Raw genomic sequence first — 24981 nt, forward strand, 5'->3', positions numbered from 1 at the left:
ATAAATGCTGATAAACTGTATTGCTTAATGTTAGTTCATATTAGCTAATAAATGTACTAATAGTAACAAATACAACCTTATTGTACTGTTCAAATCTATTTTATCTTTTAATTGTATAAATAAAGAGGACATTCAATGGTTCAATGCTTCAACAACTTTATGCTTCCAATCTGAACATCATCTACATTTGTAAATAACCATAGCAACACTTGCAGAGCAATGAGGTAGAGACTTTTAAATCCTAAAAAGCAGCTGTAAAAGGCAACAAGAAAAAGAGACGAATGCAGCTAAACAGATTTACTTAAAAGATTAAGAGACACGCTTGTTTTTTGTTTAACACAAACACACAACTCAAGGTCAATGTAACAGCGAGGGCTTACCCTCATTCTGCTCAAATTAAATATAAAACCACTGGCAAACATTTTCCCCCCAGTGCTACGTTAATAAAGTACAACAATTTGATTAAAACTATGTACAGCATAATCTCAGCGGCCAAAATATATCCTAGGGTTAACTCGTATCTGATCTAATGGTTGAATGATGGCAAGTGGTTGCTAAGCAACAGCATCAGCCAGCTGTGATGTCATACTTCCTGCAACATATCACAAGCCAAGATCCTCTTCAACCATATAGCACTGTTAAAAAAATGGCTCAACAGGACAAGACACTTGGAGCAGGAAAACTTAAAAAAAACAAAAAACTATTGGATTTATATTACCATGTTGTGACCCAAACCAGCAGGTAGAAAAGCGAGTAAAAGTACTTAATGACTAAAAATCAAAAGCAGACCAAGCCATAAAATCTAATTAAATTAAATATTAAATAAAGGTCAATATAACAAATAAAAAGCCAAAGGCACCAACTGGCATTTGCCTGCATTAGAGGGTCAGACCTTCAAGATATTAAACTAATATTCTCTGCATGCGAAATCTAAAACAGAACTTTTAAAATCAGGTGGCAAATTTTCGACCACCTTTCAATTCCTAGGGTCATCTCCATGGCGATGGCTGTCTGGTTAACTGTGCAAATGGGTCACCATCGAACCCCTTGGTGCATAGAGCCATAATGAACGAGAACTCATGCAGGTGCAACAACGCAAGAACTTCCTCAAGGAAAACATCCTAGTTTCCTCAGACTCACACTAAAAGTCTTTCCTAAAACAGTGACTCCCACAGTTGCTTCCAGAACAACAGTTACTGTGTATCTTCTGTGGGTTTAGTGGGCATTCAGGGTCTTCTGGTTTCGCATAAGAGGCTGATGGTTCTTCAGCACATCCATAGAGTGTCTCCAATGCCAGCACGAGCGACAGAAGTATTTAAAACATGCCTGAAAATGCAGGATTTAAAGAATGAACATCGGCTTGTGTTTTGAGACCAGTCTTGTACTTGATTTTGTTTGCTGTTAGGATTTAGATTTGTTGATGTGAACTATTTTATAAACTTGTGTGTGCAGTGAATGTTTGGGAAAATTTGCAGAAGTGAACCTCTATTGATGATTTAGACTTTGTTTAACTGTCATAAAGATTATTTGCAGAATTACTGAAAAATCTTATAATCGACACTTAATAGGGTTACAGGCCAAATCACAACATAGTAAAGCAAGCATTTTTTCAATGTATATGTACAGGAAAATGCATACATAGGCTATTATATTATAACATCAGTGTTATCTATGATAATATCTGAAGCAAACCTGGGCTCTACAGAAGAACGGTCCGGGCTGACTGTTGCAAATTTGGCACAGGGAGTCATCCAGATACGGGTCAATCTGGATCTTCAGATCGTAGACACAGGAAAGAAATAGAGAATGATTGAGTTTACTGCTATTTATAAAAAATATGCACTTTATGTAAGCTCAGCTCTTATGTACCTTCTTGGTAAACTTGCAGGTTTTTATTTGCACAAACGCTGCGGTCACAGCTTTCAAGTAGCTCTTTTGGCTCCTGAAGGTCACTCTTCCAGAACCTACAAGAACAAACTTCTCAGAACACTAAAACCTTAACAGCTCCTACTTATTTTTGCAGACCAATGAACACACCTATGGGATATTTGTGCTTGTCTGTATCGATGCCTGCGTACACAACGCCTTCAAAGAGCTCGTCCATGATGTGGGCCAGAGCTTCTGCATTTAACATGCCATGCAGAGCGCCCACGAACACGGTCTTATTGCGGCAAAGGCGTTGGGAGGGACAACAGATAAAATTGCTGTCTGAGATCACCCATGGGATGACCTGCACCTGCAGAATAGAAAAGAGTCAGGGTTATAGGTTAGGGGATGGTAAAGCTGTGTGTTTATGTGCATATTATTCTCACATCTTTGCTGTGGATTCGCCTGCTGGACAGCTTGTAGTAGAACTCGATATAGTCATCTGACTGCAGACGATGATGAGTACAGGCCTGCAAAAGCGTCTTCACAGACCTCTCCCAATCGAACACCAGATACACATAACCTACTCAAACACACACACACACACAAAGAATCTGCAAATATGTTCATCAGATATGTTCTGATTTTGCTTTGCTTTATGCAGTATTACTGGTGATACATGTAAAAGTATCGTGTGATTGATGGCGGTACCTTGGGGAGGGCACCGTGGATGTTTGCTCTCTTTGCCCGGCCACTCAACTTTCAGTGGACCAAAAACACAAAATGTGTTCAACAGACTTGCTGTGGAAACATAAACAAAGGTTGCTCTTCAAAACCTGTTTGTGTTATAAAGCTGAATAATAATCTGCAGTCCAGATGTGTGTCTGGTGGCTTACATTCTGTGATGTCCCATGGTACACCTCCCAAAAAAACCTTACAGGAGTAAACAGGATTTTTGTAGTGTCGGGGAGGAAGATGTCCTTCCCAGGTGTAGGTGGCCTCATTAATCGCTGTGATAGCCAATCACATATTGTTAATTTAGAAAGCACAAACATGATATCAGCTACACAGTTCTGCATCTACACACGGTATGTGACCCTCTCTGTGAAATCCAGTTAAAGTCTCATAATCTAACTTTGAGATTAGAATCAAAGTTTGATCATTTTTTTTTAAAGATATCAAGGTTATAGTTTCACAAAATGTTCATGATGTTACATAGGATGATTTTATTGTGACCGTACCTGCAGCTTGTTTGTGAAGTTTAGCTTCTCTCTCGATGCAGAAAGAGGGTTTGTTCAAAGCCAAAGTGTCCCAGTCGAGCCAGCCTGACCCCACGGACCAGCATTCAGGTACCAAGCCCTCAGCCCGAGCACTGAGAGTCGGTGTGAGTGTGGGTGCCGTACGGGCATCTGTACCCAGTTTTAGACCCTCTGACTGCAGTCTGGGCAGCAGTGGGGGCTGCGGAGAAGAAACTCTCAAAGAAACCTAATAAAAAAGCCACCCAAGAATTTAGAAAGATTGGCAGTGTCACTCTGGAAACAAAACCTCTGGAACGTTCTACCACACTCCTTTGGGTTTTCACAACGTGCAAGAACGTCGTCACTCACCAGGTGATCAGATCCGGAAGAGACACCGCTGGTCTCAGAGTTGACAGGACTGCTGGATCCACAACGCAACAGTGAGTGAGGTTCTGGGATGTTCGTCATGTAACTCTGACCTGAGAACCGCTGGTGTGTGGCGCTCCCACCTGCCGACTCATGAATCTGAAAATCCTGCTGCCGACCGGAATCTCCCAAGAGATTGAGCACTGCAGAAGAGAATTTGATTTTAACGCAATATATACACAATGACAACTCAACGTGAAACGACAATAGGACTTGATTTTATATGTCTATAAATGGTAAATATTATGCCAAATCCACTTTTACAAAGTGTTTGGACATAAACGTGTGTTGGCAGTGTGTGAACACAACAACCTTACAATGAAAATCCACCCTCTCCTTCTTTATTAAATAGCACCAATGGTCCAATTCATGATTTTACATTTCCTTTGATGTGTAAGTTTGTATTGGTACATGTAAACCATATGCAAAAGGTACAAACCCCAAGATAAACAATGATGCGAGTTATCAATTCCAACATAAATCTCTTTTCTTTGACTACAACAAACACACGGATTGTAGGCAACAGTTTACTTCCTGGGATTGGTGATGTAGACAAGACTGACATTATCATAATTCCTCCCGCTTGGACTCACAGCTTGTAAGTTAACTCCTATTTGCAATCGAATCTTTCAAACATGGTAAGGGGCGTCACATTTCCGGCTGACGTCAGAGGTATTCAGGCCAATCACAACGTACAGATCAGCTGGCCAATCAGGGACACAGAGCTTATCAAATCTGTGCATTTCAGGAAGAGAGTGAAATCTGGAGCTACAAAAATGTACGGTATATAATATTTTTTTACCATAAACCACGCAAACACATTGTATAATACTAAATACACAAAATAACGTTGTTTTTTTAAAAATGAAATAGGTGCTCTTTAATCCTCATATAAAGTCTCATTAGACATGCTGTTTTGATTCTCTTGTTAATGTGACATCACACAAACAAATCCCCGCCCACAGGCACTTACAACTTTATGTACAATTGTACCCAAAAGCTGTTCTATGGAGCAGATCACACCAGACACATTTTAAACGCTTGGAAACGCAAGGCGCGCCATAATGCCTTTTTTTTGGTCACTTTAAAAACGAGCTCTGCACTGCGGTTTTTCATATTGCTAGGCAACCACCAAGGCAGCTGTCCTGTCAATCAAATATTGAAGCGTAAGTGCTCTTTAGCTGTTAACTGTCATTATTAGCAGAAACTTTAAAAGAGGGCGCTTGATCTGACCTTGATCGAGGGTGAGAGGTGCACAAACACGCAGGAGACAGTAAGTGAGTGCAGTCTGGTTCTTCCAAGCAACTGTAATCTTCTGTCACCACAACAGAATGCCCACCTCTCCCCTCATTCGATTGGACAATGAAAAAAACGCGAATGACATTGGACTTTCCGCTCAGAGCGCTCCTTAAAAAAACAAGAGGCATTCACAACGGATAAACAGTGCGCATAACGCACACTGCCCATAGAAAACCATTCAAAAAAGTAACCATTCATTCTGCGTGATCCGCCCCTAAATGAGTTTGCTAGCACGTTGTAGTGCTAACAGTGGCGGCCGGTGACTTTTTTTTCGAGGACGCACGATGCAAAGTTTGTCACAACATGTATGTAGCCCGCCATGTGTGTGGTTTGTAATTTCAAAATATGTGTTTGGCGCATTGAGTGAACCTGTGTGCATCACGTGTCTTGTCAAAAAGTGCCTGCTGCAGACGTGTCTAAAGGGTTTATGATAAAAGAGACGCTCGCGTTTGCCAGATACTCGCTTAATCTCATGCGTAATCAAAGTTTACTGCTAAGGAAGTTTCTTGCGTGTATTTGTGAACGTGAGCGTCACTTTTATCATAAACGGTTTTGACGCGTGTGCAGCCGGCACTTATTTTGACAAAACACGTGATGCACATCGTTCACATGTCTCAACAAACACCTATTTTCAAAACACACATGACACTCTGGACACATATTTTGAATTAGCGACCCCCGGATGAGCAGTCACGAGCCACCTCTCATGGCTAATGCAGTTGGCCTATTGTCTTAGACTGTATTTTCCTGTATTCACAGGAATCAAAACTATCAAAACCAAAAGTGCTCACTGTTTGTTGGTAAGGGAGTGAAGAGCTCATTTGCATTTAAAGGTACACAAATGAAAACAGCACTTTTTTGCTCCCACCCAAATAGGGGCATTTTGGACATAATGGCTATAAAAAAATTACATGTGGGGTATTTTGAGCTAAAACGTCACAGACACATTCTAGGCACATAGGAGACTTATATTAAATCTTATTAAATTGGGCATAATAGGTTCCCTTTATTGCTTTCGAAAACTCAGCTAAAGTCATTTTTGTGATTTACTGTTTTCTACATAAAAATCATCCTACATAATGTAAATAACAGTCTGTGAAAATATAACCTTGTTATATTTAAAGGCGCAAAAGAGGATGTTTTTCGCCGACTGAGAATCCAAAAACGGTTACTGAGTTTTTTAAATGAGTGCATGCGTAAGAACAGCCTCCCTCCTTCACAGCTCATTTCTAGGGAACGCCTTCCAAAACTCGTGCAAGAATATTTGAACGAGTGTTTGTTTACCACCGGCATATGCTGTGTCGCGTCAGTGGATTCATTATGTGAAATGATATGATAATAAACACATAAGACGTTAAAACGTTAGATCAGTCGACGCTAACGTACTCCCATTTCAACTAGCATGTAGCAGACTGGTCACTGCCTTACAACTACAGTACAAGAACAACGTCAATATACCTGAATAACAGTACAACAATAATTATTCCACAAAGAAAGAATAATCACTGTTACCTGTTGAGAAGAATTTTTGCGAACTGCGCTTCTGTCTTGACACCTCTCTGTTCCTTCATTGCTATCCAGCGTTGAAAAGTTTCTCCATTAACGACTCTGGTTAAATTAAGTTACGTTCTTCTGACAATTTTCTCCTATTCCCAGCGGCTTTAAAAAAGTCTTTCTTTTGCGTCCTACTTCGGGTTTTTTCTCTTCCATGGTGCAAATTCGAGGAGGAAAGCAGGATCAACAATGAAAACAAACCGAAACTTAAGACGGAGTTTCATGCGTTATGCGTTACTGGAGCGCGCACGTATCTCACAAGGATCGTAATGGCAGTGATTGACAAGCCAGAGGGCCAATGATGATTGCGATGACCGCATGAGCAATTGGCTGATGTTTTTAAGGCCCTACCTTGTGCACAGATGACGTATATTCAGGGTGCGATTTGCCGGGGGGGATGCGTGGGATTTCCCCCTTTCTGGTCAATGTATCCCTGCCTCTGCTTAATTATTTTTATCCCCGGTGGGGATATATTTATCCCCCTCTCAAAGTGATCAGTGCTACTACACTTGTGGCGAGACGGATCACAAAACTTATCACGGATCCGTGGTTTGATTAAGTCAATTTTGTTTTAAAATGCGCTACTTTGGCTGGCTCTGATACAGCTGCCGCGCAGCATCTCTGTATTCACCACTCTGAAGACTTGAGCAATGTCCCGCCCACGGCGCTATCTGACTGGTTACAGACCAGGTTACATCTCACGAGTAATAGCCTATCAACACTTGCGAGATGGTTATGGAGCTGTGTGTCGAAAAGATGAAATGCAGCATATTCAGCCGCATATTAATAAAGCGGGAATAAAGATCACAATCTGATTATCTGTTTATGATGACAAGCAGAGTTAGTGTCCCAGTCACACCATTGAGAATGGCAGAAGTTACACACATGATAAATGCCGATGAGGCGTTTAGCGAGGCGCGGGCGCGACCAGTTTGCGCAAATGAGGCTAAGTGACTAACACATAATGCATCTGACTTTTCTATAATTTCACTGTAGCTCAGCATCGCGGTGTAAAGTTAATGTTATTACTTTAAAAGCAGCATTAAAACGGTTTCTACTGTAATGGTTTAACTTTGCAATCAATACATTGTTCATATTTATGTTTAAGTTGACACTACGTTGTGCCATATAGTTTTGCCATTCAAGATTTAATTATTGCGTGTTTTTTCGTTGTGCATGATCACAGTTCATATGTGTGGGGAAAAAAAGCTATTACAGTAAAAATATTGCGTTAGGCTGCTTCATGAGTTAATAAGAAAAAAGATTTTACAATTCCTGCAAATGCAGTGATGAGTTCATGTTCTCATGATTTATTTTATGAATTAAAATGTTTTAAAATGTGCTGTGGACAGAGACGCATTATGTCAAGAATTATAAAAAATCGTCAATAAGCTCATAATTTGTGCTAAAATAGTATAAATCTTTAGTTTTAAAACTATTTTGAAAAGCTGGTTATATTTTTATGTTTCTGCGCAAGTTCAGCAGACAATGAGGTTCGGGTTTGTTCCGATCAGAGCTCGTGAGCGGAGAGCGCATTTCTGAATATTAGAAATATTTAAATTAGAAAAATATTTTAAAAAATAATAATATTATAATGGATTTTTGTTTAGGTCGGACAATAATTACCAAATTTCTCTCTCATATTGCTCTTCATAACCACTGAAAACAATCAAAAAAGTTAAAACTAGTGGTGGGTACAAAATGACTCATGACGAAATATGGTGGGTACCCACCGTCGCCGAAATCGACGCCTATGAAAACATCCCCCCCTCTGTTTTTTTCACAAATCGCACCCTGCGTATATTAATATTATTACTTTCAGTGCACCTAATAAATAGTCTTTTATCATTAAGTAAAGACAGTTTCAAGTAATATTGCAAAAATGTATAAAACAAACATCCTCTTTTGCACCTTTAATATTGACCCAGCCGATGCCTGACCAACGACCACCGGCAGAACCAGTTTAATCTGCTTACCCGTTCACATACCCCGATAGTATTTATAAATATAAATATATATGTATCTCTCTCAGGTGTTTTCTCCTCCTAGGAGTTTTCTCCTAAAGGTTTTTTTCATTTCCTGGAGAGTTCGCCACCATTGGCTTAACTTAATACTTTACTGTATACGTTACATTATTACTACGCTCGCTTTTCTATGCTTTTTCCTACATCTATTAATGTAAAGCTGCTTTGAAACAATTAACAATTGTAAAAAGCGCTATATAAATAAAACTGAATTGAAAAAAGTAAGATCAATAACTGAAATCAATGATTGAATGATTAATGAAAGAATTATGAAATCTGAACATAGTTAGGGACATTGTTAAGATCTCCTTTTATCAGGAGAAAACGTGATAAAATAAACAAATTTAGACTAAATAGATTAAATACTGCTCATTTTAATTTCTTATTCAACCAGTCGAGACTCAAGTAAACTGTAAAGCATTTGTTCATCCGTATTCCTGTAAGAATACTGAATGATTGAGACTGGATGAGACAGCAGAAAAGAAAAGACATGTGTATGTGTATGTGTATGTCTATGTGTGTGTGTTCCTCTATAATGGGATTTGGGTCAGAACAAACCTTATAGCTTTCATTTTAAACACAATTGCACACACTCACTCATCTACGCTTGTAATATAAGACAGGAAAGCTAAAGAGAAAGTAAAAATAAAATGCGACCCAACGCTTATGAATCCGGCGTTCTGTTTTCTGTGATTGGTGTGAAAATGATTAGTCATGGGTCACAAGCTGAGATGAAGCGTCACCACAGACTGGACCTCCAGAAAAATGTCTGAACACGCATACGCAAACAAACACAAATAAAGTGCTTAGCAGTAAAAGAGCCATTCAACAATGAAATCGAATGCACATTCAGCACACAGTCCCTAATACAAATACACAAACACTAATTCACTCACTGGGTGTCTGGGCGAAGGGTTGGGTCAAGCGGTGGGATTCCGGGCGGCTCCAGCACGGGAGGCTCAGAGACAGCAGGCCCAGGCTGAGCTGATCAACGCTGGGCACGGTAGAGTCCTGCTGCTCTGGAGAGAACAGCATTCTGTTAACCAGCGGAGAGCAGTTTGTGTCTGACACATCTATATGAGAGAGAGAGAGAGAGAGCGACAGAGAGAGAGAGAGAGAGAGTTACAGAGGCATAAACACACATTTCGTATCACAAACCAACCATGACCAGCTCACACACACACACATGTTTGAGGTACGAACCTGCCGCGGCGGGTCCAGTGGAGGTCATTGTACCTCAGTGTGTTCATTACTGACCTGTTAAACATGTGACCGCTCCGTTCACACCTCACTCACATCTGCTAATGCTAAAGACGGTCACTATAGAGCACACACGCAAGCTTCTTCATCTCTCTCTTTCTCTCTCTGTGAATGTGTGTGAACTGTATTACATGTTGTGATTGTACAGTCTCTCTCTCTTTCTCGTGATTGGCCTGACTCAGCAGAGAAACGGACAGTCAGGGGCAGGGCTCCAATGATCACTATGATTCAGCTAATTTGACTTTACACACACACACACACACACACATGCTCTGTCCCTCTGTGCTAACCCCAGGCTGTACAAGACACACCCTAAATTAATAAATTAAACGCCCACAGTCCCATCCTTAGATGACACAACCATGAATGACACATCCTAAGATACACTCATGGACCACCCATTTTAAGAGAACACGCCCACAGACCACCCTTCCTACGGTGACAGTCCCACAGAACGCCCATCCTAATGCTACGTACACACCAAACGCGTAGCATCGCGTTGCTCACTCTAGAATACTCGCAGGATTTAACTTTGTGTCATGTGAATTTTTTGCTTGAGTTGAATATTTTCAACTTGCGCAAAGGCGCGTTTGAGGTGAATAGCGCATTTTCGCAGCAATCGCGCAACCCAATTCGAGTCATTGGCATTGTCCCGCGCGAGGACGCGTCTGATCGCGTTTATGCATTTACTTGCGCAAATCGTTGAACTCGCGTTTGATGTGTACGCCCCATAAGAGGACACGTCCACAGACCTCCTGTCCTAAGAGGACACACCCACAGTCCTCCCATCTTAAAGGTGGGGTGCATGATCTCTGAAAGCCAATGTTGACATTTGAAATCCTTAAACAAACACGCCCCTCCCCCAATAATATCTGGACCTTCTTTTGATAGACCCGCCCCACACATACGCAACCCAGACAACAATAGGCTTGTTCGACTTCATGCAGCACCGCAAGAACCGACAGCCGGATGACGCCAAAGTTCTGCGAGAGCGATTTTAAAGCAAACTCCTCTGTATGATTTCGCGAATCGCTCTGGCGATACTTTAACCTCATCCGGCTGTCGATTCTTGTGGTGCCGCATGAAGTCGAACAAGCCTAATGTCAGTTAATAAACATGACCCTTACTGCCGATTGGCTACAGGTGTGTTTTGGTACTCGCCCTGACTCCCTTTTTTAAAGTTTTTTTTAAAATCATGCACCCCGCCTTTAAGAGGACACGCCCATAGACCACACATTCCAAGATGACATGCCCATGGACCGTTTATTCGGAGATGACACTCCCACAGACATGCCAACGGGCCCATATACTAGTGGCTGCTCGTGACTGCTCATCTGAGGGGCGCTAATTCAAAATAAGTGTTCGGAGTGTCATGTGTGTTGCTTGCGTTTTCAAAATATGTGTTTGTTGCGTCATGTGAACCATGTGCATCACGTGTTTTGTCAAAATAAGTTCCTGCTGCACACGCATCAAAACCGTTTATGATAAAAGAGTCGCTCACGTTCACAAAATACACGCAAGACACTCACTTAACATTTAACTCTGATTACGCATGAGATTATGCGAGTATCTGGCAAACGTGAGGGTCTCTTTTAGCATAAACCCTTTAGACGCATCTGCAGCAGGCACTTATTTTGACAAGACACCTGATGCACATAGGATCTCTCGATGCGCAGAACACATATTTAGAAAAAAAGAACCACACACGAGACGGACTACATACATGTTGTGATTTGATTGAATCAACTGGTTCTTTTTAAGACGGTTGCATCTAATTGTTTTTCTGTAATGACAATATTATTGACTGTGTGCGGAAGGTGTGCGGATCTTTACCTGTGATAGGTTTCCAGATGGCCTCTTCTTTAGTCCCTGTGAGAAGTCCGAAGACCGTCTGAGCTCCAGACTCTCCAAAAGCACAACGCAGGTTATTTTCTCTCGAATACTGATAAGAAGCAAAAGCCCTAACGTTATTATTAGTAAAAAAAACATTACAGTTCACTTCCAAAGTAGCCTACTCTTTTTTACTACTACGAAAGTGAATCGGGCTCACGGACGATTTGGTTTCAAACATTCCTCAACATATCTTCCTTCGGGTTCATCCGAACAAAGTAATTTATACAGGTTTGTAACAACATAAGAGTGAGTAAATTATGACAGAATTTTTATTTTTGGGTGAACTATCCCTTTAAGCAACCAACTAGGGTTACTGATAGATTCATGTAAGCCATTTAAGTACGAACGTTACCGAACGCGTTGTGCAAAATCTATACCATCTGAAGTGATAAATAAAAATACAAAACCCACATTTAAACCCCTTTAAACCGAGTGACAAATAAATGTTTATTGAGTTGAGACTGGAGATATATTGCATATTGTCCATTTACTGACTGTTGGACGCCTCGCGTGCACAAACTCGAACCAAGCTGCTGAGTCAGAACTTTAATACGTGAAAAGCATTACAACATTATCTAATGTACCGTTATTTAACCCTTTGATGTAGACATTTTATGTTGTTTAGTACATTACATTTTCCCTTTCTTTTTGACTATATTTTTAGCTTGTTCATGTCTTTCATTCTTCTTACTGTCATTTCTCCTAATGTTAGGCTATATTTTGTTTCCATGTTCTTCACAGATTAACTGCAAATGTGTTGTCAATACAAACACGTAGAGTTGCTTATTTAATTATAAACTATTAAACAAACTGAAACCTATAAAGAATAAACAAACGGCACGTGCATGAGAAGCGCGCGCGCACAGATGCTCTTACCCTGCGTAAATCCATCATACGCGCGCGGCAGCAGAAGCACAAAATGAAACAAACCTTTATAAAACCACACTTTATGTCACAAAAAACTGTTCAGTTCGGTTTCTGAGCGAGGTCCGGTACAAAACCAGCCGCTCAGCAGAAATATATTAAAGTTTATCTGGATTTAACAGGTGCGCGTCTCCAGCACGTGCACATCAGGACGGTCACGCGCACAAGCGGTCAATACAAATGAGACCGGGGCCAGCAGTTGTCATTAAAGGGAAGTTGTCATCAAATAAGTAACAAACACGTCAAATTCATCTGCATGAGTCCATTCTGCTTTATTGACATTTAAAACTCTTTATAATAAATAGAGATGTGATATTCAAATAAGACATGATATTCCCACAGTCACACAGAGAGGACAACGTAAAATGTTTAACCTTGTGGAGGAAGCTCAAGTTTATGTCCACAAGCACATAATATTATGACAATAGTATATTCCCTTTGAAAAAAATACACTTAATAAATCAAAGCAGTGCTTTTAGCAGGAAAATAAACTTAATAACGTTGATGCTATTATGCATCTGTGACAAAAGTGTTTGAAGTCAGTCAATACTCTCAAATTTAGGTACAGTAAAGACATACATTTCCCTGTTGCTACATCATTGTACATGAGACAATGGCCGTCAGAAAATTAAAACAATTTCTTGCAGTAACTTTATACAGTTTCTTACTGTAAATGGGCAGAAATCAGCTGAATTATTGAAATAAATATTTATTTTAATGTATTAGATATAAATCAAAGGTATATATACTCCAGAAAGTTAATGTTTGTAACCAGTTTGATGCAGTTTTTTAAAAACATGATGTAATTTGCTGTCACTGGGGTATGACATCACTTTCAAATTTAGATGAAACTAATAACTCACACTAACCAGAATAGGCTTTACACAGAGATTTGAACATAAATGCCAATTTTATAGCATGATTTACAGTGCAGTAGACAGAAAAACACTTTGAAATGAAGGCAATGTTTTTTGTTTCTTTCGCCACTAAAATGAAACTTGGACCAGATGGCTAAAATAATAAAATGACTAAAAATAAGATTAAAGTTCTAGCATCATTTGTTTACAGATGCCTGCAGCGTTCGATGTTTTATTATCTGAAATGAACACAGATTCTGTTTCTATCTGTGCTGTAATTCACTAAATCTGACATTAAAATCTATCCACACTAAAAGATATTTATGACCTTTTTGACTGATGTACTGCTGTTTTAATACCATGCAACATTCAACAAAAGATTTGATGCCTCTCACTGCAGGTTATGATTTTTGATGCTACAAGCGTGGCAGATTTACACACGGCTGCAAATAAATAGGAGGGTGTGGTATGCGGGGGCGTCGTCACTGCGTGAGGGCCTGTAGGATGTCTTTAACCAGCATTGTGCCAATCACCATCTTCTCGCAGTTGACCGTCAACTGAGCTCCGCCTCCTTCTTTACAAGCTACGGTAACCAGTACGACACAGCCACTGCTGACGGTTTTACCTGCGAATCTGTAAACAGGTAAGGAAGGGGGAGGAGTCGGAGGAGAACTGAGATGAAGTTCAAAAGATCACAGAAAAACAGAGAAAAATGCAGAAAAACACAGAAAATTTTAACACAAACAGTCATCTTTAAGTCAAGAGTTAGACTGGAACTGCTTTTTCACTATGATGTTACCTGCACTCCTTTTCAGAACCGCAAGGCACCCTGCTTAAGTTGGCAGTGGCTGTGACTCGTTCAACGATGACGTGCTCATTCACACATTTCTCTCCAAGCGTTAACTTCTCTGAGATCTCATTCATTCCCATCAGTTTTCCTGCGAGAGAGAGATTATATTCTAAATTTAGAGATGGGCTAAAAGCAGGGGTACTGGCTCTATTCCTAAACCTAGTGAGCTGCCTACTTAGCTGAAATTTTCGGGAACATGATTGCGTTCCCTACGTGAAGGAAGTTCAGAATAGTAGCAACAAAATACAGCAGCCTTAAAAGATACCTATACTGTAATTTTAGCCAAATTGAATAGAGGATTGCATGTATCGTTCACGGGTAAAGCAAACCCAGAATGCATTGTGCCAAGCTCTGAAAACTGACAGGGCGATAGACATGGGTCAAAACACAGTACTGGTGTAGGCCTGTTGATAACAATATCTGAAAGTTAAACTTTTTTACTTGTCATATTAATTTATCAGTTTTACAAATTGTCTAACATCATCGTCAAATGAGAAAAGAATCTGTGATTTGTGCTGTGTTGGTAACATGGACTAATAATGCCTAAATTTAGTGCTTTTCCCAAATGGACGTACTGTTGTTTTTACAGCGGTGATGCAATTGGCATCATAAATGGGTGATAAAGTCATAAGATTTAATTTTGCATTTACATTTTAAAGGGGACATATCATGAAAATCTGACTTTTTCCATATTTAAGTGCTATAATTGGGTCCCCAGTGCTTTTATCAACCTAGAAAATGTGAAAAAGATCAACCCAGTAACATTCTCTGTAAGCATGTGAAAAATAGATCATTCAAATATGCCCCCCCCCTTGTGATGTCAGAAGGGGATAATACAGCCCCTTAATCTGCACTATCCAACCACAGCACTGCCATTTAGTGCAGAGATCAGCTCATTTGCATTTTTAAGGACACCCATAACGGCACATTTCTGCTCACACCTACAAAGTGGCAATTTGAACATAATACAATAAACTAGCTATGTGGTATTTTGAGCTAAAACTTTACATATGTACTTTGGGGACATCAAAGATTTATTTTACATCTTTAAAAAAATCTTGCGAAATGTCCCCTTTAATACATATTTTGCATGTGCTCCTGTATAGCTCAGTGGTAGAACATTGCATTAGCAGTGCAAAAGGCCATAGGTTTGAACCACAGACTGCAAAAAATGCCATGTTACGCAAAACGTCAGTTTGAAATCAGGGCATGCGCAGAAGGAATCGTCCATGGAGCCCAGAGGTGGAGCCGTGTTATCAAACTTTCGCCCAAACGCTTTGCCCTTGAACCCCTCATTTGTACGGAGCCCCTAAAGGGACATGGAGCAAAATTAAATAAAGTTTAGTTTCGCATGCGCACGTGAAACTATACCTTCATGTGCAGGATATTTTTTTCAAGTTTAGTTTCGCGTGCTCACGTGAAACTATTGGCGCGCACGTGATAGTTTCACATGCGCACGTGAAACTACCACGTGCGCACGTGAAACTATCGCTTTCACGTGAGCACGCGAAACTAAACTTTAAAAAAATTCTGCACATGAAGGTTTCGCGTAAGCACATGAAAAATTCACGTGAGCACATGAAACTAAACTTTTGATTTTTTTACTCCAATGTCACCTTAGGGGCTCGGTACATTAGACTGGCTTGCTAAAATAAAGTAAGTTAAATGCAACTCATTTTGTTGGTGTGAAATAACAGAGAAATCGAAAATTAATAGTTATATCTTCAATCTCCCCCTGAAGCTCCAAGAGTCCGCTCAGAGAAGCTATCAATCACAAATGTCGATCATTACAATTTCTATAGCATCAAATTACTAGCTAAAATAAAAACTTATCACAAAAATAAACAAATTGAACATATTCAGCGTCATGACAACTACCTTAAAGGACCAAAACCGTCTTTTGGAAAATGTACAAATTCCAATAATTTATGACTTGTACTGCAGCCAGCCACCAGGGGGCGATCAAGGAGGCAGCGGCTTCACTTTTCAAGAAGTACGAGGCACACCCGGTTTGAACCTTGAGAACTGATTAAAAATGTATTTTTGGGATAAAAGGTCTGCCAAATGCGTAAATGTAAATAAATGGCAGGCATGTGATTTAGGACAAGTGTTGTGTTTTGACCCATACATGAGAAAACATTAAAGGGACACTCCACTTATATATGCTCATTTTTCAGCTCCCCTAGAGTTAAACATTTGATTCTTACCGTTTTGAAATCCTTCAGCTGATCTCCAGGTCTGGCGCTAGCACTTTTAGCATAGCTTAGCACAATCTATTGAATCTGATTAGATCATTAACATCGCGCAAAAAAAATAACCAAAGAGTTTCAATGTTTTTCCTATTTAAAACTTGACTCTTCTGTAGTTATATCGTGTACTAAGACCGACAGAAAATTAAAAGTGCGATTTTCTAGGCAGATATGGTTAGGACTATAATCTCATTCTGGCGTAATAATCAAGGACTTTCCTGATGTAACATGGCTGCATCAGGCGTAGTGATATTACGCACTGCTTGAAAATAGTCCCCTGCCATTGAAAGTAACCAAGGGGACTATTTTCAGGCAGTGCGTAATATATTTTTTAGCGCCATGCTAATGGTCTAATCAGATTCAACGGATTGTGCCAAGCCACGCCAAAAGTGCCAGCGCAAGACCCGGATGAGCTAAATGTATTTCAAAACGCTAAGAATCAAATGTTTAACTCTAGGGGAGCTAGAAAATTAGCATATTTTCAAAAAAAGTGGAGTGTTCCTTTAACTATCAAAAATCAAAGACAAAACACAAAAAATAATGTTCACATAGAATTTTGAAGGTTTTCGGAAGTTTCGACATTCAAAAATGTAATAAGCCATCAAATACTGGTGTTTATATGTAATAAATGTAATAAGCCATCAAATACTGGTGTTTATATGCAGAGTAAAATCAGGGTAATGGGATCTATGTGGGCCGATTGGGTTTTGTATAAACAACGTTTATAGAGTTGTAAAATAATCATACGTGTAAACAGTAAATAATAATTTATAATCTTTCAGACTGCTGGAATGAAGCAGATTTGGACAGGTTTTTGCGAACATGCTGGTCTCACAAGTGTTTGGCTGCAAGTCATGATGGTTCAAAGTCCATCACATGGGTTTTGTGTTTGGACGGCACATTCCTAGTGAGATGCGGCACATCATTACCCGACATGCGATGAAATGCAAAGTCATAGTAACGGTCGTCTATAGCTGGATGCTGCTAAAATGAAAGTTATTGATAGCGTGGGAGAGCAAGGGGGCGTGTTAAATGAATTTGTACGTGTGTGTTAGATGAAAAGGGATTGAGTGTAAATGCGACTGAACTACATCCAAGAAACTTACCATTCAATAGATTCTCTAATGGAAAGCGACAAAATGACCCCACAGAAAAGAAAAAAAATGAGCATGTAAAATATGAAAAAGTCATCAGGTGGTTATGATGCATTTAAACTAAGCTGCTGGTGGCATGGGGGCTCGCTATTGTTTAACATAGCCTGAATCTTAATTTGCATATTATCAATTGCACTGCAAAAAATGATTTTCAAGAAAAAAGATTCTTAGTATTTTTGTCTTGTTTTCAATAAAAATATCTAAAAATTCTTAAATTAAGATGCTTTTTCTTGATGAGCAAAACGACCCAAGAAAATAAGTCTAGTTTTTAGGCCAAAATATCAAATTTAAGTGATTATGTGCATAAAACAAGCAAAAAAAAATCTGCCAATGGGGTAAGCAAATTTTTCTTACATTTTTCTTACATTTTTATTGAATTTAGTGTTTAAGAAAAATGTTAAAGATTTTTTGCTTACCCCATTGGTATGGAGCGAGATATGTGTCTTTATTACATGCGATAAATTAAATAATCTGAGAGAAATAAAACTATTTGAAAGAAAAAGTTATCACACTGATAGCAAAGAAGCATTTCATGAGAAAAAAAAGAATATTTGAGAGAAAAAGTTTTCATACCAATAGCAAAAAAGAATAATATTTGAGACTAAAAAAAAGTTTTGAAAGAAAGTATTTTCTCATGATAGAACATAAAAAATATAAATTTGAAATTTTTTAAATTATTTCTGAGAAAAAAAATCTCTCAAGTATATATTTTTTGCTATTAGTGTGAAAACATTTTCTCTCAAATATTCTTTTTTTTCTCATGAAATGCTTCTTTGCTATCAGTGTGATAACTTTTTCTTTCAAATAGTTTTATTTCTCTCAGATCATTTAATTTATCGCATGTAATAAAGACACATATCTCGCTCCATACATTGGCAGATTTTTTTTGCTTGTTTTATGCACAGTATCACTTGGACTAAAACACTTATTTTCTTGGGTTGTTTTGCTCATCAAGAAAAAGCGTCTCAATTTAAGAATTTTTAGATATTTTTACCAGGCTTTCAGAATTTCAGAATTGGCCTCCATTCAATTCATGAATTGGAATTTGAATTGAATTGACTCCGCCCTACAGGAAGTTGAATTGGAATTGGAATTGGAATGGCAGGAAGTGGAATTAAATTCATGGCAATTCAAAGAAATTCCACAATCACACAACAGAAAGAATCTCACATACATTCAGTGTTAAGAAAGTTACTTCGGAAAATTGTGTGGCAACCATTTTAAATACTTGGCATTCTGGGAAATGAAGTCATGTTACATCGTGTTCCATAAAATTAAAATTGCAAAAAATCAAACTTAATTATTTGTTATGTGACTAGAGTTTTTAAAATTAATTGCTGGGGGAAAACATTTCCTGTTAATATAATCTGTACAAACGAATATATTTATAGAATATGTAATGCAATTATATCTGACATATACTGAAAGCTTCATTTTTAACCCTTCACTTACTGTATAATATGTATAAAAATTTCTTTGAATTTCTATTGAATTGCAATTCTGCTTCCTTTAATTCAATTCGAATTGTAATTCTAGATCCTGTTTTTGACATAAATTCAAATTCAATTCAAATTCAAGAATTGAATTGGAATTTAGGAGTCATTCTCAATTCAATTCTGAATTCTGCACAAGCCTGATTTTTACTAAAAAAAAGACAAAAATGCTAAGAATTTTTTTTCTTGAAAATAATTCTTTGCAGTGCACTTTACAGTTTGCTGTTGAACTAGCCCTAAAAAGCTTATTGTCTTTGTCAAAACAATGAAAGAATGAAATATAAATATGAAACACTGCAACCGTATTGCAATTATGATTTCTGTTCTTGTAAGTATGAAGACAGCATAATCCGATTTGTCCCTAATAAAAGCCATAAACCATGAAATCAGAGCTTATTTCATGAATAATGAAAGAGACGCATATGAAGAAATGAGAGAGTTTCTCTCTCTAATGTAAACTTCAAAACCAAGTTACAAAAAAGCAAAGATAGATTTATCCACCTCTTCAATGCTCAAATTCATGTTTGTGTAAGCTTAAGTTACTTAAGATGATGGTTACTCACCCTGCTCTTTCTTAAAATCGCTTTCTGTCAAAAACACCGGTGTCATCAATTCCCCGACAGGTGGCTGGATTGAGACGAAGAACTTTCGGGTGTGAGTGCTGAAACAGAGAAGATGAAAAAGGAAACATTACATTAACAATTTAAAGCATGAAGATTTTTTTGGTTTGAGATGATCAGGAGCCTGTGGGAATGTTCTGCTAATACCAGATGCTGTTAACTAGTCCAACATTGCCTCTAGATGATCAAGAAGTCTACATGGTTGATCACCTGAGCTACTGTGGTTTCTCTTGGTCAAACTGGATCCAAAGTCTATACCTTAAAGGATTACTCCACTTTCACACAAAAAATCTGAAAATGTACTCATCACAATGTCATCCAAGATGTTTATGTCTCTCTAAAAAGAAGAATTTTTTAAGGAAAACATTCAGAAATTGTTCTCCATATTGTGGACTTTAGTGGATCTTAAAAGTTTACAGTCTCAATGCAGATTCAAACGGCTCTAAACGATCCCAATCAAGGCATAAGGGTCTTTTATAGCGAAACAATTGTAATTTTAAAACCAAAACTTCTCGTCTTGCACTAGCCCTGTGACACGCCAAAGCGACCTTACGCAATCGAAAGGTGACGTGTTTCATTTGTGAAAGGTCAAACGGTAGAGATTATGGACTATCGTCTCTATCGAGGTTACACGCCCACGTCACGCTCCTGTGCGCGTTGTCACAAAAGCGTAACGTTTGTACACGTATTTAAGCACAGCAGTTTTAAAACAAGTTATTTTAAGGCATTGAAACACAAACAACAGATCTATTTGCTTGCGTTCTTTCTGTGTGTGGGGAGCGCGCAAGTCGCGCAACCGCTGCTCATTAAGCTCGTGAGCATTTTTCCCGCTTTATTGGCCTTCAATACATATACAGTATGCGTCAAAATTCCCATCTTTGCAAGTATCCTCATAAACACGACCATTTAGGGCTTAAGAGAAAGTAAACAGCTAAAAGAGAAAACGCATGTGTAACATTTTGCTCTTAAAGGGGAAGTTACCTAATTTTGCTCCTGTCTGTCACTCATGTTTATGAAAAAAATCTCTCACTGCTCTTGACTAAATCACTTTTCTACCTTAACCTGATAAGGAACACTGTGCCGTACACGGCACACCCCCTCCCTTGCACGTGAGGCTGCATAACGTCATTGTAACATTGAAGCATTAAATCTTCAAAATATACGGTCATGCGGGACATCGTTTGAACGCTTAGACTTTCGGGATTCCATTAAGCACACACACAAACCGATTCATAGCAGTCATAAAACTGTAATCTAGTTGTTAGTTACCTGAACCGGGCGATTTAGGATATTTACTTACCTTGAAAATCTTCCCTTTATCCGCTTCGGTGAAATTGTCCAAAACAAATTGTTCATAAATCCCCAAAAGTCCAAGGAAATGGAATATCCTTTTAATCCAAAACGATTTGTTCATCTCACAATCTTGACGTTTTTGAGCGAATTACGATATAAATACTGTATACAATTAGTTTACTAACGGACAGGGGCGCCGTTAGGGGGGGTTCAGAGTATGCCAGGCATATGGGCCCATAAGTTCGCTAGGGGGCCCCACCGTCATCACTTTTCCGGTTTTTTTTATTGTACACGTTTAATTATTACCACTGTAGTAAAATGTAAAGTAAATTAATATAAAACTACTGTGAATGACTTGAATTGAGACACTTTTAAAAAAACAGCGTGCAATCATGACCTAGATGCAATTACATATTTGGCGGTTCTGGTGGTTTTTTATTTGATTGTGTGGATATGGGTGAGTAGACAACATTTTTGTTTGGGATCAGTTTGGTGGGTTTGCTATGCAAAGTTACCACAAATAGTCGACAGCCCTAAAGTTTGGCATTTCAAGGTAAGATCTCACCTGCCACTAAAAGCGTTCATGCTGATCCGTGTATGTTTAATGAAATATGAAAAATATTTGTTTTAATACAAAAGGACAGCAAGAGCTTTATTTAAGGAAATATTAGCATAGAGACTGCTGACAACTATTGCATTTCTAAGACGGACAATAACTTAATAGGCGGAGTTAAACATATTATTTTCTAAATAAACATGAAATAGGAGAATTGTCTAAGCCATAATTGAGTTAAATTTTAAATGACTAAGAGTTGGTTTTAATGTGACAGCGCATCATTTTCAAAGTGAAAGTGATTCATTTTTATTCAGGTTTGCAACAGAGGTTTTGCCCAAAATAGTAAACTTAGTGCAGTTATTAAACGCTATGTCAGATTGTTTTTAACATGCATCCTAATTGAGAATGTCTGTTTTATATTTATGTTTGAGTATTGTTGTGTTTAAATATTGTTTTAATGCTGTTAATGTTTTGTTTTAATTTAATTCGATTATTAAGACTCTAATTTTAAACGCCATATATTGGGCGTTGTAATGGATTGAAGGCTAATATGACGTTACAAATGGAGGCGGTCATTAGACATAATTTTCGACTTTAAATTAAGTTTTGTTTGATTCAAATGTTTGCTCCAAATGAATTTCGTTTAATATAGTTTGTCTCTTAATTTTAATCAATGTTTTGTTGATAAGTGTTGTGGATATTAAAGAAAAAGAACATTAAAAAGAACACCGTGCATTTCATTACGTAACAAATATTAACTGCAATATAGCCTACTACCAAATGCCAAAACATGCATTATTATCTTTGTAATGATAGTTGTTGGATGTGCAAAATCATATTAGGGGGTATATCTATGGAAAGAATTTAGACTCAATATTATTAACAAATACATGCACAGTTATCTGTGAACTGAATGCATGTTACAAATGTATTTTACTATCCACGAACAAATGTCTTTAGATTTGAATATGTGAAATTCAGAATTTGAATGAACGTGTATCGATTTGTACAAATGTACAAATACACATGTTTTATTGTGTATTCAAATATCATAATTCGCGCGTGCAAAAAGGGAGATGTGCATTTGTGGATCAGGTGACACCCGTGCATTAATCCCGTTCTGTTCATTTGTATATTGAGACTTTCATTTCGCCGTTTAAAGCATTTTATGAGCCAAATACAAACAACTATCAATGAATGAACTAAACAGATGTCTTTGATTTTGTGTCTGCGCATTTTAATATTTACGTGAATGTGCATCGATTTGTACAAACAGAGACATATTTGTGAATTCAGTTGGCATATTTCGTATCATTATTTCACAATTTGTGCACGCAAAAAAGAGGATGCGCATTTGTGGATCAGGCGACGCGCGTGCATTAATCATGTTCTGTTCATACTAGTTTTGAGACTTAAGTTGCGTGGTTTGCATTGAAAGATCCACGAGCACAGATGTGCTATGAAAAGAGTCAACACTAGGTGTCAGTCTAACGGAGTTTCACACATGGCGGTGAATTATGTTTTCTGTATTTCCCTTTAGTCTGGTGTTTTTATAGCATTACGTTTATTATCGATATATATTAAATGTTTTAATGGCTTGGCTACTGAGATGTGTTTGTGTGCATGTATGTAATGTATCTTTATTGTCCTTTAATGGTAAGTCAATTATTTTTACAGTATAATTCACTTCATTTTAAAAAGTAATACTTTCATGTATTAAACTATACCATTTATTAAATATTTCATAATTTTCCTATTTTCTATTATTTCTTTTTACCTTATATATATATAGCCTACGTGTTTGATACAATTATTGTGTTACATGCATACAAATTAATGTGCCCCAGCCTGTTTATATATAAATAACACTTCACATCATGGGTTTGTGCTATATTTATTAAGTGTGCTTGCAAAAGCACACTTATTGTTCTTCTTAAGTTTTATTCTTCTTATTATTATTATTATTATTATTCCCGGGTAGATTTTTTGTGTCAGCTCTAGCGACCAGACCGTTTGACGCAGAGACACCGTTCAAACTTTAAAATGTTCGGGCAGTACCGGTGTAAGTTGCTTGAGAGGATGAAGTCACAGATCCATGTCGTTCGGCCGCCATATTGGAAAGAACACAAAACCTTAAAAAAGTTTCACAGGTCACAAATTTTGTCCAAACTTCATGAAATTCCACGTACGCGATCCTTGGACCGAGCCTCACAAAAGTTACTAGAAGGATTTTTGATTTTCGGAAGCGTTTGCGCGCCACAGCCCAAACTAAATGTGCGTCAACGCCGCCAAAACAGGAAGTAGTTCAAATCTCAATATGTCTGTAACATTTATTAACCAAAAATTTTATTTGAACTCTTTACTCCAATGTGAAGATGCCTAAGATAAAAAAACATTGCAGTAACATGTCTATATTATGTTATTTTCACTTTAAAATGTCCAATTAAAACCTGTGTAAAAAATAAAAAATGTCATTAGCCTTTACCAGTAGAGGGCAGCCTTTACGTTCAAACGTGTTTTTTAGACAGAATGTAAAGATAGCGGCAGCCATCTTTAGAAGCTAAGCTAACAGGCTATTGCTCCGTGGAAAAGTTTGAATAACAATGGCGGGATGTAGTTTTAATGTTAAAATGGCAAAATGGAATTTAAAAGAGCTTTCAGAGAATCGGTGTTCCTTTAAGAGCCACAATACAGCGAAGAGCTGAGGAAGAGAAAGCAGCCCGGAGAAGAGGCGACACCCTCAGACTCTGCTGCGAGCCCGTGGACGACTCAGTAACCTCGGCTGCCACCCAATCTTCGTATCGTATATGGACAGATTCCTGGATACATATTTTTAGAATCGTAAACTTCATCTTATTCACTATACAGTATGCGGTTTCGGACGCAAAACTGCAAATGGATTTTATATTCTGAATGCTTGAATCAACGCGAGCTCTCTGGAGAACGTGCATTTTCACATACAGGTAGGAATTATATGATTCAGACATATTTTAATCCCTTTCTTTTATTTCAGTGATATATGGCACGACAAGTTTAATTCCCTTTTTCATCAATGTAATACATTGTAAACGTATTAGTTTGTAAAGACGTCAGTTTCGCGTCCTCGCGTAGCAGTGATCGTTTGGCATCGGTATTTTAATTAATTACGAAATTTGTATTTTATTTTTAAATTGCTATCTTGTGTTTCTGGCGCATTCGCGGATTAATGAATCATTTGAGTCGTTTTCATTACAAAGTGTTGCAAATAAATGAGTCTTTTGAGTCGACTCTTTACAAAGCGAATGGGCCAAATGTTTTAAAGTGGTTCGCGAATCAGTTTGAATGAATTGTTCAGATCGCTTCAAACACGGAATCGTCCGAAGCTGTTTTACTCGTAACCTATGTAGAAACACGCAGAATATAACCAGTGTTGGGTGACGTGGAAA

General features: G+C 38.1%; 2 protein-coding genes across 11 annotated transcripts in view; both read right to left on the reverse strand.

Annotated features, from left to right (window-relative positions):
- Nucleotides 1-139: 139 nt before the first annotated feature.
- On the reverse strand, nucleotides 140-12660 carry cpeb1a (cytoplasmic polyadenylation element binding protein 1a). 4 transcript variants are annotated; one of them, XM_055192475.2, is made up of 12 exons: nucleotides 12437-12660; nucleotides 11501-11609; nucleotides 9304-9480; nucleotides 3474-3673; nucleotides 3108-3351; nucleotides 2763-2876; nucleotides 2578-2667; nucleotides 2313-2449; nucleotides 2038-2236; nucleotides 1870-1964; nucleotides 1693-1773; nucleotides 140-1326 (listed from the first exon to the last, which is right to left on the reverse strand). In XM_055192475.2, the coding sequence occupies exons 1-12, from the start codon at nucleotides 12452-12454 to the stop codon at nucleotides 1216-1218; spliced, it is 1575 nt and encodes a 524-aa protein (XP_055048450.2). In that variant the 5' UTR covers nucleotides 12455-12660; the 3' UTR covers nucleotides 140-1215. The 4 variants fall into 4 exon arrangements, with proteins under 4 accessions (XP_055048450.2, XP_073724589.1, XP_055048453.1 ...); XM_073868488.1 differs by lacking the exon at nucleotides 12437-12660 and adding an exon at nucleotides 12056-12213; XM_055192478.2 differs by lacking the exons at nucleotides 11501-11609; nucleotides 12437-12660 and adding an exon at nucleotides 9665-9775.
- A 624-nt stretch (nucleotides 12661-13284) lies between these two features.
- Nucleotides 13285-24981, reverse strand: part of ap3b2 (adaptor related protein complex 3 subunit beta 2) — a 66681-nt gene continuing 54984 nt past the window's right edge. For 3 of the 7 annotated variants that reach the window (XM_073868485.1, XM_073868480.1, XM_073868483.1), the window contains 4 exons: nucleotides 19651-19748; nucleotides 17547-17561; nucleotides 14141-14279; nucleotides 13285-14013 (listed from right to left, as the gene is read on the reverse strand). In XM_073868485.1, coding sequence (XP_073724586.1) covers nucleotides 13824-14013; nucleotides 14141-14279; nucleotides 17547-17561; nucleotides 19651-19748 — 442 coding nt within the window. In that variant the 3' untranslated portion in view covers nucleotides 13285-13823. The remainder of the gene's footprint in view (nucleotides 14014-14140; nucleotides 14280-17546; nucleotides 17562-19650; nucleotides 19749-24981) is intronic. The other 4 variants (XM_073868486.1, XM_073868484.1, XM_073868482.1 and 1 more) reach the window with 3 other exon arrangements.

The sequence above is a fragment of the Misgurnus anguillicaudatus genome, chromosome 6 (assembly GCF_027580225.2).
Source record: "Misgurnus anguillicaudatus chromosome 6, ASM2758022v2, whole genome shotgun sequence".
Taxonomy (NCBI): Eukaryota; Metazoa; Chordata; class Actinopteri; order Cypriniformes; family Cobitidae; genus Misgurnus; species Misgurnus anguillicaudatus.

Coding starts and splice junctions, on each gene's coding strand:
- cpeb1a (XM_055192475.2), bottom strand. Junction 3,352..3,473: donor CTTCCGGATCTGATCACCTG/GTGAGTGACGAC, acceptor CTTTTTTATTAG/GTTTCTTTGAGAGTTTCTTC. Junction 1,327..1,692: donor CGTTCTTCTGTAGAGCCCAG/GTTTGCTTCAGA, acceptor CTGCATTTTCAG/GCATGTTTTAAATACTTCTG.